At 44.9% G+C, this 17,874-nt stretch overlaps 1 protein-coding gene across 1 annotated transcript in view; it reads left to right on the top strand.

The window, feature by feature from the left end:
- Positions 1-7,676, top strand: part of LOC144487239 (uncharacterized) — a gene marked incomplete at its 5' end in the record, with an annotated part of 190,749 nt that extends 183,073 nt beyond the window's left edge. Inside the window, 2 exons of the mRNA XM_078205315.1 lie at positions 5,370-5,452; positions 6,313-7,676. Of these exons, the coding sequence (XP_078061441.1) occupies positions 5,370-5,452; positions 6,313-6,378 (149 nt within the window). The remainder of the gene's footprint in view (positions 1-5,369; positions 5,453-6,312) is intronic.
- Between the last annotated feature and the right edge of the window lie 10,198 nt (positions 7,677-17,874).

Here is a 17,874-nt window from a genome sequence, read left to right as displayed (position 1 = left end):
CTTTCGGAGCGCTGCTCCTTCGTCAGATGGAGTGGAAATCTGCTCTCAAACAGGGCACAGAGACACAAAACTTGATTTTGTGTCTCTGTGCCCTGTTTGAGAGCAGATTTCCACTCCATCTGACGAAGGAGCAGCGCTCCGAAAGCTAATGGCATTTGCTACCAAATAAACCTGTTGCTGGTGTTGTTAAAACTCTTACTGTGATCTTTCATTGAGCCAATGTCTAATCCAGTTTACTACCTCTCCATGTATACCTGGCGACTGAACCTTCCTAACTAACCTCCCATGCGGGACCTTGTCAAAGGCCTTACTGAAGTCCATGTAGACAACATCCACTGCCTTCCCTTCATCCACTTTCCTGGTAACCTCCTTGAAAAGCTCTAATAGATTGGTTAAACATGACCTACCACGCACAAAGCCATGTTGACTCTCCCTAATAAGTCACTGTCTGTCCAAATATTTGTAGATCCGATCTCTTAGTACTCCTTCCAATAATTTACCTACTACTGACATCAAACTTACCGGCCTATAATTTCCCGCATTACTTTTTGAGCCTTTTTTAAACAACGGAACAACATGAGCTATCCTCCAATCATCCGGCACCTCACCCGTGGATACCGACATTTTAAATATATCTGCCAGGGCCCCTGCAATTTCAACACTCGTCTCCTTCAAGGTCCGACGGAATACCCTGTCCGGTCCCAGGGATTTATCTACTCTGATTTGCCTCAAGACAGCAAGCACCTCCTCCCCTTTAATCTGTATATGTTCCATGACCTCCCTACTTGTTTGCCTTATTTCCATAGACTCCATGCCAGTTTCCTTAGTAAATACGAATGCAAAAACCCATTTAATATCTCCCCCATTTCTTTTGGTTCCATACATAGCCGACCACTCTGATCTTCAAGAGGACCAATTTTATCCCTTACTATCCTTTTGCTCTTAATATACCTGTAGAAGCTCTTAGAATTATCCTTCACCTTGTCTGCCAAAGCAACCTCATGTCTTCTTTTAGCCCTCCTGATTTCTTTCTTAAGTATTTTCTTGCACTTTTTATGCTCCTCAAGCATCTTATTTGCTCCCTGTTGCCTATACATGTCATACATCTCTCTCTTCTTCTTTATCAGAGTTCCAATATCCCTCGAGAACCAAGGTTTCTTATCCTTATTCACTTTGTCTTTAATCCTGACAGGAACATACAAACTCTGCACTCTCAAAATTTCTCCTTTGAAGGCCTCCCACTTACCAATCACATCCTTGCCAGAGAACAGCCTGTCCCAATCCACGCTTTTTAGATCCTTTCTCATTTCTTCAAACTTGGCCTTTTTCCAGTTTAGAACCTCAACCTGAGGACCAGATCTATCTTTATCCATGATCAAGTTGAAACTAATGGCGTTATGATCACTGGAACCAAAGTGTTCCCCTACACACACTTCGGTCACTTGTCCTAACTCGTTTGGCAAAGTTTGCATTTGACAAAGTCCCTCATGGCAGGTTGGTTAAGAAGGTTAAGGCTGATGGGATACAAGGAGAGGTGGCTAGATGGGTAGAAAACTGGCTTGGCCACAGGAGACAGAGGGTAGCAGTCAAAGGGTCTTTTTCCGGCTGGAGCTCTGTGACCAGTGGTGTTCATGCTGTGAAGGGGCTTGGGGCTCCGAAAGCTTGTGTGGCTTTTGCTACCAATTAAACCTGTTGGACTTTATCCTGGTGTTGTTAAACTCCTTACCAGTGGTGTTCCGCAGGACTCTGTACTGGGACCTCTGCTATTTGTGATATATATAAATGATTTGGAAGAAGGTGTAACTGGTGTTATCAGCAAGTTTGCAGATGACACGAAGATGACTGGACTTGCAGATAGCGATGAACATTATCGGACAATACAGCAAGATATAGATAGGCTGGAAAATTGGGCGGTGAAATGGCAGATGGAATTTAATCCAGATAAATGCGAAGTGATGCATTTTGGAAGAACTAATGTAGGGGGGAGTTATACAATAAATGGCAGAGCCATCAAGATTATAGAAACACAGAGGGTCCTAGGTGTGCAAGTCTACGAATCCTTGAAGGTGGCAGGACAGGTGGAGAAGGTGGTGAAGAAGGCATATGGTATGCTTGCCTTTATAGGGCGGGGTATATAGTATAAAAGCTGGAGTCTGATGTTGCAGCTGTATAGAACGCTGGTTAGGCCACATTTGGAGTACTGCGTCCAGTTCTGGTCGCCGCACTACCAGAAGGACGTGGAGGCTTTAGAGAGAGTGCAGGGAAGGTTTACCAGGATGTTGCCTGGTATGGAGGGTCTTAGCTATGAGGAGAGATTGGTTAAACTGGGCTTGTTCTCCCTGGAAAAACGGAGAATGAGGGGAGACCTAATAGAGGTGTACAAGATTATGAAGGGTATAGATAGGGTGAACAGTGGGAAGCTTTTTCCCAGGTCGGAGGTGACGATCACGAGGGGTCACGGCTCAAGGTGAGAGGGGCAAGGTATAACTCAGATATCAGAGGGACGTTTTTTACACAGAGAGTGGTGGGAGCCTGGAATGCACAGCCAAGTAGGGTGGTGGAGGCAGACTCGCTGACATTGTTTAAGACTTACCTGGATAGTCACATGAGCAGTCTGGGAATGGAGGGATACAAATGAATGGTCTAGTTGGACCAATTATCGGCACAGGCTTGGAGGGCCGAAGGGCCTGTTTCCTGTGCTGTACTGTTCTTTGTTCTTTGTTTCCGAATAGGAGATCTAATATTGCATCCTCTTTAGTTGGTACCTCTATTTATTGATTTAGAAAATGTTCCTGGACACATTTTACAAACTCTAACCCATCTAGACCTTTAACAATATGGGAGTCCCAATCTATATGTGGAAAATTAAAATCCCCTACTATCACAACTTTATGTTTCCTACAGTTGTCTGCTATCTCTCTGCAGATTTGGTCCTCCAATTCTCGCTGACTATTGGGTGGTCCATAATACAACCCCATTAACATGGTCATACCTTTCCTGTTTCTCAGCTCCACCCATATGGCCTTGGCAGACAAGCCCTCTAATCTGTCCTGCCTGAGCACTGCTGTAACATTTTCCCTGACTAGCAATGCCACCCTTCATCCCTCTGCCTCTATCACGTCCGAAACATCGGAACTCTGGAACATTGAGCTGCCAGTCCTGCCACTCCTGTAGCCAAGTTTCACTAATGGCTATAATGTCATAATTCCATGTGTCAATCCACGCCCTCAGCTCGTCTGCCTTCCCCACAATACTCCTGGCATTGAAATAGACACACCTCAGAAGATTATTACCACCAGACACAACCCTTCTATTTGTGATTTTGCATGAACTATTAACATCATTTATTTTCACCCCCGCTCCACTACCTGCTCTGGCACTCTGGTTCCCATCCCCCTGCAAATCTAGCTTAAACCCTCCCCAATAGCACTAGCAAACCTCCCTGCAAGCATATTGGTCCCCTTGTAGTTCAGGTGTAACCCGTCTCTCTTGTACCGGTCCCAACTGCCCCAGAAGAGGTCCCAATGATCTAGAAATCTGAAACCCTGCCCCCTGCACCAGTTCCTCAGCCACGTGTTCATCCGCCCGAGCATCCTACTCTTACCCTCACTGGCACGTGGCACAGGTAGCAATCCTGAGATTACTACCCCTGGGGTCCTGCTTTTTAACTTCCTACCAAGCTCTTTATACTCACTCTTTTGTACACACATTCGCTATATTCTGCTGTATCTCCCTTTCACACAGAGACATATTCTCTCTAGCTTGTTGTATTTCTCACAAGCACACATTCTCTATGTCAAAGAAAGAACAAAGAACAAAGAAAATTACAGCATAAGAACAGGCCCTTCGGCCCTCCTAGCCTGCACCGACCATGCTGCCTAACTGAACTAAAACCCCCTACCCTTCTGGGGACCATATCCTTCTACTCCCATACTATTCATGTATTTGTCCAGACGCCTCTTAAAACTCACTGTCGTATCTGCTTCCACTACAACCCCAGCAGCGAGTTCCAGGCACCCACACCCTTTGTGTAAAAAACCTGCCTCGTACATCTCCTTTAAACCTTGCCCCTCGCACCTTAAACCTATGCCCCCTAGTAATTGACTCTTCCACCCTGGGAAAAAGCTTCTGACTATCCACTGTGTCCATGCCTCTCATAATCTTGTAGACTTCTATCAGGTCGCCCCTCAACCTCCGTCATTCCAAATAGAACAAACCAAGTTTCTCCAACCTCTCCTCATAGGTAATGCCCTCCGTACCAGGCAACGGTCTGGTAAATCTTTTCTGTACCCTCTCCAAAGCCTCCAATCCTTCTGGTAGTGTGGCGACCAGAATTGAGCACGATATTCCAAGTGCGGCCCAACTAAGGTTTAATAAAGCTGCAACATGACTTGCCAATTTTTAAACTCAATGCCCCGGCTGATGAAGGCAAGCATGCCGTATGCCTTCTTGACTACCTTCTCCACCTGCATTGCCACTTTCAGTGACCTGTGTACCTGTACACCCAGATCCCTCTATCAATACACTTCATGGTTCTGCCATTTACTGTATCTTTCCATCTGTATTAGACCTTCCCAAATGCATTACCTCACATTTGTCCGGATTAAACTCCATCTGCCATCTCTCCACCCAAGCCTCCAAACGATTTATATCCTGCTGTGTCCTCTCATGGTCCTCATTGCTATCCGCAAACCCACCAACCTTTGTGTCGTCCGCAAACTTACTAATCAATCCAGTTACATTTTCCTCCAAATCATTTATATATATTACAAACAGCAAAGGTCCCAGTCCTGATCCCTGAGGAACGCCACTTGTCACAGCCCTCCGTTCAGAAACCCTTCCACTGCTACCCTCTGTCTTCTATGACTGAGCCAATTCTGTTTCCACCTTGCCAGCTCACCTCTGATCCCATATATATATGTATATATACATATATAGATATCTGGCAGTATCCCTCTCTCGCTCACATTCCATATATCGGCAGCATCATTCTCTCTCATTCTCACATTCTCTGTATCTTGCTGTATCTGTTCCTCACACTCACACATTTTCTGTAGTTTGTTGTATCTCTCCCTCACACACTCTCATTTTCCTGTATCTCAGAGGCACAGTGGTTCGCATTGTTGCCTCGCCAGGGACACGGGTTCGATTCCCAGCTTGGGTCACTGTCTGCGCGGAGTCTGCACATTCTCCCCATGTCTGCGTGGGTTTCCTTTGGGTGCTTTCCTTCCAGTTTCCTCCCACAGTCTGAAAGACGTGTTGCTTAGTTGCATTGGCCATGCTAAATGCTCCCTCAGTGTCCCTAACAGGCACCAGAGTGTGGTTGCTGAGTGTGTTTAACCTTCTAAAATTGTGATTTTTGTCTTTAGGCATTGGCGGCACGCAGATTAAATTGGTGATTAAATTCATGGGACATGTTGGTGTTGAAGTGATGCAGAACATTATTCTTGAGGTGAGAATCTGTTTGGAGATTAAATATTGGTGACATCAATTCCTGCCTCTCACTCTGAATTCACAGATCAGGAGCTCCATGTCAGATTAAAAGCAGCTTCACTATCCTGCTGATTATCCTTGTATTATCCAGACCACCCTCCTGTTGAAGGGCCGAGTGGCCTCCTCCTGTTCCTGCGTTGGTGTCTGAACCTCTATAGTGTAGCTGAAGTGGGGAGCATTGTCACAGTCCAGTCCCATTGGTCCAAACCCCTCACAGATTGAGGGCAAAGAAAGTCTGAAACAACCTCACATTGCTCTGCTGACCCCAAGATCACCTCTCTCTCTCTCTCTGTCTTCCTCTCTCTTTCCTTTGCTCTCTTTCTCCCTCTATCCATCTCTGTTGCTGCCTCAATGTCTGTCCTCTGTCTCCCTCTCAATTTCTTGCTAACTCTCTCTCTCTCTCTGTCTTGATCTCTTGTCATCTCTCTCTCTCCGACCTTCAATGTTTGTCTCTCTCTCTTCTCACCTTCTGTCTTACTCGGCCACTTGCTTTGTCTCCATCCCTCCCTCTCTCTCTTTTCCTTGAGTCTGTCCTGCTCTTTCTTTTTCTCCCTTTTCTTTCTGTGCCCATCTCTATTTCTCTGTCTTTTTCTTTGCTTCATCCAGTCTCCCCTTTGCTTCTCTCGCTCCCTCACTGAACTCATTTCTCCAGTCCCATTTTCACTACAAACGTTGGAAGCAATGTCACCTGTTCCGTATGGCCAGTGCAGTTCCAGACAGTGATTGGCAGTGAATGTGACTTTTTGTCCCCAAACTCTACTTCACAATTTCCCTGCACCCTCACTGCAATATGAATTATGTCTCCTGTCTGTGATATAGCTGCAGCTGTCACTCAAGAATCGATTTCCGGATGTGGATCTTCATTTGAGTATTGCAGATGATTAACTCTCGGCTGTGGCTTACTCCAGAAGATTGTTGGTGATGGATTGTATCAGTCAGCGCATGATGGCCTGTGTGTTTGACAGCTTTGCTCACTAATCGTCCTGCCTTACAATGTTAAGTAGCTAGCAAAGGATTCATTGCTCGCTGTGTGCTACTGTTACATCATTATTGATTCTTCTTCATGTGACAGGATTGTGGGAACTTTAGCTTTTGCTTTGTTAAATAGGGAAACATACCCTCAATTTGAAAATACTGACTACTGGGCTGTTGGACAGAGATTGACCCAACATTGACCATTTTTAACTTTCTGCTTAATGAGAGAATGATCTGTGTGGAGCCCCCTGAGAATGGGCCCCCTGTGAATGGGCAAACAGACCACTGTTAATCCAAGCTAAATTCTGGGGAGATATCATCCTTTTTCTGAAGGTTGTGACAGGTTGATGTTGGTCGGTACAGAATAGAATACAGGCTTATTGTTTTATCTATAGAATAGGAAGTGAGTGTATGAAAAGTGAAATATTTGACAACTGATCTCACGAACCCAGTGAAAGAAGAAATTACATCAGCTTTATTAACCAAATTGATATATGCTGGCTCCAATCAGATCCTCCTTATCTGGAGTAGTGATACTGCTGGTGGAGCAGGAAGCAATATGTTTGTATCTTCACTCCATTCGATTCATAGAACCGGTGAACGGTCCCTGTTGGTCCCATTGTGAAGATGTAAAAGTGTAACAAAGAACAAAGAACAGTACAGCACAGGAAACAGGCCCTTCGGCCCTCCAAGCCTGTGCCGCTCCTTGGTCCAACTAGACCAATCGTTTGTATCCCTCCATTCCCAGGCTGCTCATGTGAGCAAGATATGATTAGGACTAAAATCACAGGAAAATCCTGCCAAGGATGCACTCTCAGCAAAACAACGTCTGTGGAGATCAGTAAAATTTAGTATTTCGAGTCAATGTGCTGGCTTTTGAGCTGAAACATTAACTGTGTTTCACTCCGCAGTTCCTGCCTGACCTGCCGAGTCTGTACAGCTTGTCTTTTTCTGTTTTTTTCTTTACACGATCAGGTCTATCAGATTCTCATTAATGGGCTTTCACAAACCCAAACCTATGCCTCAGAAAAGCCTCGGAAGAAACAGGAGAAAATCACGAGGGTTTTGATTGCAAAGTGTCTGTTTAACTGATTATTCAGCTGGGAACTGTAACGTGTTCGAGCCCATCACCATCACATGTGGGTTTCTCAGTTAAGTGGGTGTGTAAATGTATGCAATGTGTGCTTAATAAATCTCAAAATACTTGACCACAATGTTTCAAATCTGTTTCTTTTGGAGAGATGTCCAGATTATCGAATTAGGAGCTAAAACCACCCTGGAACGGTTTGAAACTCACCTTGTTGTCTGGCCTATCTCTCAGATTCTCAACTCTCTGTCTTCCCATGGATTCATCTTCCTCTCCCTGCTTCACTTTGAATATTTTTCCGGCTTTTCTGCTAATGAACACTCGCAGTTCACAAGATAGAAGAACATAAGAAATAAGAGCAGGAGGAGGCCATTTGGCCCCTCAAGCCTGCTCTGCCACTCAGTCCAATCCTGACTGATCCTGGGCTTTATCTTCACTTTCCCACCCACCCCCATATCCCCTAATTTTATGACACCACAAATCTGTCTGCTCCAGCCTTATATTTATTCAACAAAGGAGCACCCATAACTCCGAGTTAGAGAATTCCAAAGATTCATTGCCATTAGAGTAAAGAAATTACTCTTCATCTCTTTAGGGGCAGGTGCGACCTGTACAGTTTAATTTAATTTAATTTAATCTCAGTTGTTTGGGTTTAATCTCAGTTGTTTGGGTTTAATCTCAGTTGTTCGGGTTTAATCCCAGTTGTTGTGGATTTAATCTCAGTTGTTGTGGATTTAATCTCAGTTGTTTGGATTTAATCTCAGTTGTTTGGGTTTAATGTCAGTTGTTTGGATTTAATCTCAGTTGTTTGGGTTTAATATCAGTTGTTTGGGTTTAATCTCAGTTGTTTGGGTTTAATATCAGTTGTTTGGGTTTAATCTCAGTTGTTTGGGTTTAATCTCAGTTGTTCGGGTTTAATCCCAGTTGTTGTGGATTTAATCTCAGTTGTTTGGATTTAATCTCAGTTGTTTGGGTTTAATCTCAGTTGTTTGGGTTTAATCTCAGTTGTTTGGGTTTAATCTCAGTTGTTTGGGTTTAATCTCAGTTGTTCGGGTTTAATCCCAGTTGTTGTGGATTTAATCTCAGTTGTTGTGGATTTAATCTCAGTTGTTTGGATTTAATCTCAGTTGTTTGGGTTTAATCTCAGTTGTTTGGATTTAATCTCAGTTGTTGTGGATTTAATCTCAGTTGTTTGGATTTAATCTCAGTTGTTTGGGTTTAATCTCAGTTGTTTGGGTTTAATCTCAGTTGTTTGGGTTTAATCTCAGTTGTTTGGGTTTAATGTCAGTTGTTTGGATTTAATCTCAGTTGTTTGGGTTTAATCTCAGTTGTTTGGGTTTAATCTCAGTTGTTTGGATTTAATCTCAGTTGTTGTGGATTTAATCTCAGTTGTTTGGATTTAATCTCAGTTGTTTGGGTTTAATCTCAGTTGTTTGGGTTTAATCTCAGTTGTTTGGGTTTAATCTCAGTTGTTTGGGTTTAATCTCAGTTGTTTGGGTTTAATGTCAGTTGTTTGGATTTAATCTCAGTTGTTTGGGTTTAATCTCAGTTGTTTGGGTTTAATCTCAGTTGTTTGGGTTTAATCTCAGTTGTTTGGGTTTAATGTCAGTTGTTTGGATTTAATCTCAGTTGTTTGGGTTTAATATCAGTTGTTTGGATTTAATCTCAGTTGTTGTGGGTTTAATCTCAGTTGTTTGGATTGAATCTCAGTTGTTTGGGTTTAATCCCAGTTGTTGTGGGTTTAATCTCAGTTGTTGTGGGTTTAATCTCAGTTGTTTGGATTTAATCTCAGTGGTTTGGGTTTAATATCAGTTGTTTGGATTTAATCTCAGTTGTTTGGATTTAATCTCAGTTGTTTGGATTTAATCTCAGTTGTTTGGGTTTAATCTCAGTTGTTTGGGTTTAATCCCAGTTGTTGTGGATTTAATCTCAGTTGTTTGGATTTAATCTCAGTTGTTTGGGTTTAATCTCAGTTGTTTGGGTTTAATCTCAGTTGTTTGGGTTTAATCTCAGTTGTTTGGATTTAATATCAGTTATTTGGGTTTAATCTCAGTTGTTTGGGTTTAATCTCAGTTGTTTGGGTTTAATCTCAGTTGTTTGGGTTTAATCTCAGTTGTTTGGATTTAATATCAGTTATTTGGGTTTAATCTCAGTTGTTTGGGTTTAATCTCAGTTGTTTGGATTTAATCTCAGTTATTTGGGTTTAATCTCAGTTGTTTGGGTTTAATATCAGTTGTTTGGATTTAATCTCAGTTGTTTGGGTTTAATATCAGTTGTTTGGGTTTAATATCAGTTGTTCTGGGTTTAATCTCAGTTGTTTGGGTTTAATATCAGTTGTTTAGGTTTAATCTCAGTTGTTTTGGGTTTAATCTCAGTTGTTTGGGTTTAATATCAGTTGTTCTGGGTTTAATCTCAGTTGTTCTGGGTTTAATATCAGTTGTTTGGGTTTAATCTCAGTTGTTTGGGTTTAATATCAGTTGTTAATATCAGGGATTTGTTCCCAGGAGCAGGCTGAGGGTAAGAGAGTGGGTTTTCTGACTTTAATTAATTCTTTATTTTTTCAGTTAATTTTGGGTTTAAAATCGGAGGTTTTTTTCAAAACCGGAAGTCGGGCCAGGAGAGGCCTGGGGAAGTTTTTGGAGGGTTTAAAAGCGCACCAAAGTATACAGCGGGCAGCATCGTAGCGGGCAGCAGAGTGAGTGGGAAGTTGAGTGAGCTGTCAGGGCTTTGGCTCACAGGGCTTGGACGAGCAGGGGTGAGTTTTTGTTTCCTTACACTCTTATTAACTTTTCACTGTCTTACTTGACATAAAGTGTCCAGTATGAGTGTGAAACCAGTGTGTTGTTCCCAGTGTAGGATGTGGGAGGTCCTGGAGGCATCTGGCCTCCCGGACATCCACATCTGTGAGGGGTGTGTCGAGCTGCGGTTCCTGAGGGACCGTGTTAGGGAGCTGGAACTGCAGCTCGAGGATCTTAGGCTGATGAGGGAGAATGAGGAGGTGATAGACAAGAGCTATCATCAGGTGGTCACACCAGGGCAACGGGAGGAGGCCAAGTGGGTGATGGCCAGGAAGGGTAAGGCTAGGGTGGTTGAGAGCACCCCAGTGGATTTGCCTCTGCACAACAAGTACTCCTGCTTGAGTACTGCTGGGGGGGACAGCCCGCCTGGGGGAAGCAGCAGTGGCCGTGTCTCCGCAGTGGAGTCCAGCCCTGTAACTCAGAGGGCTAAGGAAAAGAGGAGGAAGGCGGTATTAATCGGGGACTCAATGGTGAAGGGGACAGACAGGCGTTTCTGCGGAGGTAGGCGGGATTCTCGCATGGTGGTCTGCCTCCCTGGGGCCGGGATCCAGGATGTCGCTAGTCGCGTCCCGGAAATCCTGAGGTGGGAGGGAGAGGAGCCTGAGGTAGCGGTACATATTGGTACCGCTGATGTGGGTAGGAAGGGAGAAGGGGTCATGAAAAGGGAGTACAGGGAATTAGGGAGACAGCTGAGAAAGAGGAAAGCAAAGGTAGTAATCTCAGGATTACTGCCTGTGCCACGGGAAGGTGAGGGCAGGAATGGAGTGAGGTGGAAGATGAATGTGTGGCTGAGGGACTGGTGCAGGGGGCAGGGATTCAGGTTCCTGGACCATTGGGACCTCTTTAGGGGCAGGGGTGATCTGTATACAAAAAACGGGTGGAACTTGAATCACACGGGGACCAATATCCTGGCCGGTAGGTTGGCTAAGGTTACTGGGGAGAATTTAAACTAGATAGGTTGGGGGGAGGGGAGCTAGAAGAGTTGACTAGGATCAAGGAACTAATTGATGGGGTGGAGGATGCAGGGGTAAGGGGAATTACAAAATTAATGGTAGAGGAGAGGGTGCAAGTGAATGAAGGCGGTAATTTAGATAAGGGAGTAGAGGGAGAGGGTGTTCGCGACTCATCAAAGCGGGTCCAGATAAAAGCTGGAATAAGGACACTTTGCCTGAATGCACGAAGCATTCGGAACAAGGTAAATGAGTTGATGGTGCAAATCAGCACGAGTGGGTACGATCTAGTGGCCATTACAGAAACGTGGCTGAAAGGTGACCAGGACTGGGAGATGAATATCCAGGGGTATCAGGCGTTTAGGAAGAATAGACAGGAAGGAAAAGGTGGTGGGGTCGCGCTATTAATAAGAGATAATATCAGGGTAGTACTGAGGGATGACATAGGCTCTGAGGAACAAAACGTGGAATCATTATGGGTAGAGATGAGGAATAGTAGAGGGAGAAAGACACTAGTAGGTGTGGTATATAGGCCCCCAAATAATAATGTTGAGGTAGGGAGGGCTATAAACAAGCAGATAAGGGATGCGTGTAAAAACGGAACGGCAATAATCATGGGGGACTTCAACATGCACATTGACTGGCAGACTCAAGTCGGTAAGGGTGGAATGGAGGAAGAGTTCTTAGAATGCTGTCGGGATAGTTTCCTTGAACAGCATGTTACGGAACCGACGAGGGAACGAGCTATTTTGGATCTGGTATTGTGTAACGAGGTAGGTAGAATTAAGGATCTTATTGTGAAGGACCCTCTTGGGTCTAGTGACCACAATATGGTCGAATTTCTGATTCAGATGGAAGAGGAGAAAGTTTGGTCCCAAACCAGTGTCCTCTGTTTGAACAGAGGGAAATATGATAGGATGAGGGATGAATTGGCTAAGGTAGACTGGGAGAGCAGGCTGGCAGGTAGGATAGCTGAGGAACAGTGGAGGATTTTTAAGGAGATCCTTTTCAGTTCTCAGCAAAAATATATTCCAGCAAAAAACAAGGATTGTAAGAAAAGGGAGAACCAGCCGTGGATAACGAAGGAAATAAAGGAGAGTATTAAAATAAAAACAGCTGCGTACAGAGTGGCCACAAATAGTGGAGAAACAAGTGATTGGGAAAAATTTAAGAAACAACAAAGAGAGACTAAGAAAGCGATAAAGAAAGGAAGGATAGACTATGAAGCTAGGCTAGCAATTAATATAAAAAATGATAGTAAAAGTTTTTATAAATATATAAAAAGGAATAGAGTGGCTAGAGTGAATGTTGGACCCTTGGAGGACGAGAGGGGGGAGTTAATAGTGGGAAATGAGGATATGGCTGAGTCTTTAAATAAGTTTTTTGTGTCAGTCTTCACGGTGGAGGACACAAATAGTTTGCCAAATATTAACGATAGAGGGTTGGCAGCAGGAGAAATACTTAATACAATTAATGTTACCAGAGAGGCAGTGCTGGGTAGACTAATGGGACTGAAGGTGGATAAGTCCCCGGGTCCGGATGGAATGCATCCCAGGGTATTGAAAGAAATGTCAGAGGTAATAGTGGATGCGTTAGTGATTATTTATCAAAACTCGTTGCATTCTGGGGTAGTGCCGGTTGATTGGAAAACGGCTAATGTTACGCCGCTGTTTAAAAAAGGAAGGAGACAAAAGGCGGGTAACTATAGGCCGGTCAGCTTAACGTCTATAGTAGGGAAAATGCTGGAATCCATTATTAAAGAGGAGATAGCAGGGCATCTGGATAGAAATGGTTCGATCAATCAGACGCAGCATGGATTCATGAGGGGAAAGTCGTGCTTGACGAACATGTTGGATTTTTATGAAGATGTGACTAGGGCGGTTGATGGAGGAAAACAGGTGGATGCGGTGTTTTTGGATTTCCAAAAGGCGTTTGATAAGGTGCCCCATAAAAGGCTGCTGAAGAAGATTAGGGCACACGGAGTTGGGGGTAGTGTGTTAAAGTGGATTGGGGACTGGCTATCCGACAGGAAGCAAAGAGTCGGAATAAATGGGTGTTTTTCCGGTTGGAGGAAGGTAACTAGTGGCGTGCCGCAGGGATCGGTACTCGGGCCGCAACTGTTTACCATTTATATAGATGATCTGGAGGAGGGGACGGAGTGTAGGGTAACGAAGTTTGCAGACGACACAAAGATAAGTGGAAAAGTGAATCGAGTGGAACATAGAACATAGAACATAGAACATTACAGCGCAGAACAGGCCCTTCGGCCCACGATGTTGCACCGACCAGTTAAAAAAAAACAAAAAAAAAACTGTGACCCTCCAACCTAAACCAATTTCTTTTCGTCCATGAACCTATCTACGGATCTCTTAAACGCCCCCAAACTAGGCGCATTTACTACTGATGCTGGCAGGGCATTCCAATCCCTCACCACCCTCTGGGTAAAGAACCTACCCCTGACATCGGTTCTATAACTACCCCCCCTCAATTTAAAGCCATGCCCCCTCGTGCTGGATTTCTCCATCAGAGGAAAAAGGCTATCACTATCCACCCTATCTAAACCTCTAATCATCTTATATGTTTCAATAAGATCCCCTCTTAGCCGCCGCCTTTCCAGCGAAAACAATCCCAAATCCCTCAGCCTCTCCTCATAGGATCTCCCCTCCATACCAGGCAACATCCTGGTAAACCTCCTCTGCACCCTCTCCAAAGCCTCCACATCCTTCCTGTAATGTGGGGACCAGAACTGCACACAGTACTCCAAGTGCGGCCGCACCAGAGTTGTGTACAGTTGCAACATAACGCTACGACTCCTAAATTCAATCCCCCTACCAATAAACGCCAAGACACCATATGCCTTCTTAACAACCTTATCTACTTGATTCCCAACTTTCAGGGATCTATGCACACATACACCTAGATCCCTCTGCTCCTCCACACTATTCAAAGTCCTCCCGTTAGCCCTATACTCAACACATCTGTTATTCCTACCAAAGTGAATTACCTCACACTTCTCCGCATTAAACTCCATCCGCCACCTCTCGGCCCAACTTTGCAACCTGTCTAAGTCTTCCTGCAGACTACGACACCCTTCCTCACTGTCTACCACACCACCGACTTTGGTGTCATCAGCAAATTTGCTAATCCACCCAACTATACCCTCATCCAGATCATTAATAAATATTACAAACAGCAGTGGCCCCAAAACAGATCCCTGAGGTACACCACTTGTAACCGCACTCCATGATGAATATTTACTATCAACCACCACCCTCTGTTTCCTATCCGCTAGCCAATTCCTGATCCAATTTCCTAGATCACCCCCAATCCCATACATCTGCATTTTCTGCAGAAGCCTACCATGGTGAACCTTATCAAACGCCTTACTAAAATCCATATATACCACGTCCACTGCCTTGCCCCCATCCACCTCCTTGGTCACTTTCTCAAAAAACTCAATAAGGTTAGTAAGGCACGACCTACCTGCCACAAAACCATGCTGACTATCACCTATCAATTCATTACTCTCCAAATAATTATAAATCCTATCCCTTATAATTTTTTCCAACATCTTGCCGACAACAGAAGTGAGACTCACCGGTCTATAATTCCCGGGGAAGTCTCTGTTCCCCTTCTTAAACAATGGGACAACATTCGCTAACCTCCAATCTTCTGGTACTATACCAGAGGCCAACGACGACCTGAAGATCAGAGCCAGAGGCTCTGCAATCACTTCTCTTGCCTCCCAGAGAATCCTTGGATAAATCCCATCCGGACCAGGGGATTTATCTATTTTCAGACCCTCCAGAATATCCTGCACATCCTCCTTATCAACTGTAATACTGTCTATTCTACTCCCTTGCAACCCAGTGTCCTCCTCAGCTATATTCATGTCCCCTTGCGTGAACACCGAAGAGAAATATTGGTTCAATGCTTCACCAATCTCCTCCGGTTCCACACATAACTTCCCTCTGCCATCTATAACTGGCCCTAAACTTGCCCTAACCAACCTTCTGTTCTTGACATACCTATAGAACGCCTTAGGATTCTCTTTAACCCTATCCGCCAAAGTCTTCTCATGTCCCCTTTTAGCCCTTCTAAGCTCGCTCTTCAACTCCCTCTTAGCCAATCTAAAGCTTTCTAGTGCACTACCCGAGTGCTCACGTCTCATCCGAACATAAGCCTCCTTTTTCTTTTTAACCAACAAAGAAACTTTTTTGGTGCACCACGGTTCCCTAGCCCTACCAATTCCTCCTTGCCTGACAGGGACATACCTATCACAGACTCGCAGTAGCTGCTCCTTGAAAAAACTCCACATGTCGGACGTTCCCAGTCCCTGTAATCTCCTAGTCCAACCTATGTTTCCTAATTCTCTCCTAATAGCCTCATAATTACCCTTCCCCCAGCTAAAACCACTGGCCCGAGGTTCATGCCTATCCCTTTCCATCACTAAGGTGAACGTAACCGAATTGTGGTCACTATCACCAAAATGCACACCAACTTCCAAGTCTAGCACCTGGTCTGGCTCATTTCCCAGCACCAGATCCAATATAGCCTCACCTCTAGTTGGCCTGTCTACATACTGAGTCAAAAAACCTTCCTGCACGCTTTGAACAAAAACTGACCCCTCTAACGAGCTAGAGCTATAACAATTCCAGTCAATATTAGTCAAGTTAAAATCCCCCATAACAATTGCCCTATTACTTTCACTCCTAAGCAGGATTGACTCCGCAATCCTTTCCTCAACCTCTCTAGAACTTTTAGGAGGTCTATAAAAGACTCCCAACAGGGTGACCTCTCCTCTCCTATTTCTAATCTCCGCCCATACTACCTCAACAGATAAGTCCTCATCAAACCTCCTCTCTGACACTGTGATACAATCTCTGACCAATAATGCTACCCCTCCCCCTCTTCTACCTCCTTCCCTACTTCGACTAAAACATTTGAACCCCGGGACCTGCAGCATCCATTCCTGCCCCTGCTCTATCCATGTCTCTGAAATAGCCACAACATCGAAGTCCCAGGTACTGATCCACGCTGCAAGTTCACCCACTTTATTGCGAATACTCCTGGCATTGAAGTATACACATTTCAAACCCTGCTCCACCCCACCTCTGCAATGCCGTGCATTGCAGTCCCCATCCATGCATCCCTCACTTTCAGCCCCACTACTCAGGATCCCTCCCCCCCCCCGAATCAGTTTAAACCTCCCTGCATGGCCTTAGCAAATTTACCCCCCAGGATATTGGTCCCCTTCTGATTAAGGTGTAGACCATCCTTCTCATAGAGGTCACACCTTCCCCAGTACGAGCCCCAATTGCTTAAGTACCTGAACCCCTCCCTCCTGCACCATCCCCTCAGCCATGAATTCAAACCTTCCCTCTCCCTATTCCTCTCTAAACTATCCCGTGGTACAGGCAAGAGTCCAGAGATAACCACTCTGTCAGTCTTGGCCTTTAGTTTCCACCCCAACTCCATAAATCCCTGCCTAATATCCCCTTCCCCTATCCTCCCTATGTCGTGTGTCCCCACATGTACAATAACTTGTGGTTTATCTCCCTCCCCCCTAAGAGTCCTGAATACCCTGTCAGACACATCCCGGACCCCAGCCCCTGGTAGGCAACACACCAACCCTGAGTCCCTACCTTTAGTTCCGACCCTCCTATCTGTCCCCTTAATTGTGGAGTCCCCAATCACAAGGCCCAGTCTTTTACAGCCCCTAACCACCTGAGCTTTCTCACTCGGCTCACCCCCAGAGATCTGCTCTCTATGCTCAGTTGATTCCTCCTCAACTGTAGCCTCCAGCACCGAAAACCTATTATGGAGGGGAACCGCCCCAGGGGATTGTCTTCCCGATTGCTTCTTACCCCTCCTCCTGGCATTGACCCAAGCCTCATTTCTAGGAGTTACTATTTCTCTATAACTCCTATCAACTTCCACCTCCGCCTCCCGAATTATGCGGAGTTCCTCTACCTCCCCCTCCAGCTCCTTTACACGCTCCTCCAGAAGCTGCAATCTAATGCACTTCTTACAACTAAAATCTCCTGAAACACTACTGGATTTCCTCACCACATACATCCCACAGGAGATGCAGCATACTGCCTGAACTGCCATCCCTGAAGCCATTACCAGCAAGAAAAAAAGAAAACAAAAAAAAAAAAACTTCCCCACACTTCCCCAACTGTCACTCTCTACTGCAGCCCGAGCAGCACTCCCTCACTGAGACACCAACTGTCACTCTCTACTGCAGCCCGAGCAGCACTCCCTCACTGAGACACCAACTGTCACACTCTACTGCAGGAGGACGGAGAAGATCTGCAGAGAGATTTGGACAGGCTGAGTGAGTGGGCGAGGATATGGCAAATGGAGTATAACGTTGATAAATGCGAGGTTATACACTTTGGAGGAAATAATAACAAATGGGATTACTATCTCAATGGAAACAAATTAAAACATGCTACCGTGCAAAGGGACCTGGGGGTCCTTGTGCATGAGACGCAAAAGCCCAGTCTGCAGGTACAACAGGTGATCAAGAAGGCAAATGGGATGTTGGCCTGTATTGCGAGGGGGA

The sequence above is a fragment of the Mustelus asterias genome, unplaced genomic scaffold (genome assembly GCF_964213995.1).
Source record: "Mustelus asterias unplaced genomic scaffold, sMusAst1.hap1.1 HAP1_SCAFFOLD_661, whole genome shotgun sequence".
Classification (NCBI taxonomy): Eukaryota; Metazoa; Chordata; class Chondrichthyes; order Carcharhiniformes; family Triakidae; genus Mustelus; species Mustelus asterias.
This window is presented reverse-complemented; position numbering and strand designations above follow the sequence as displayed.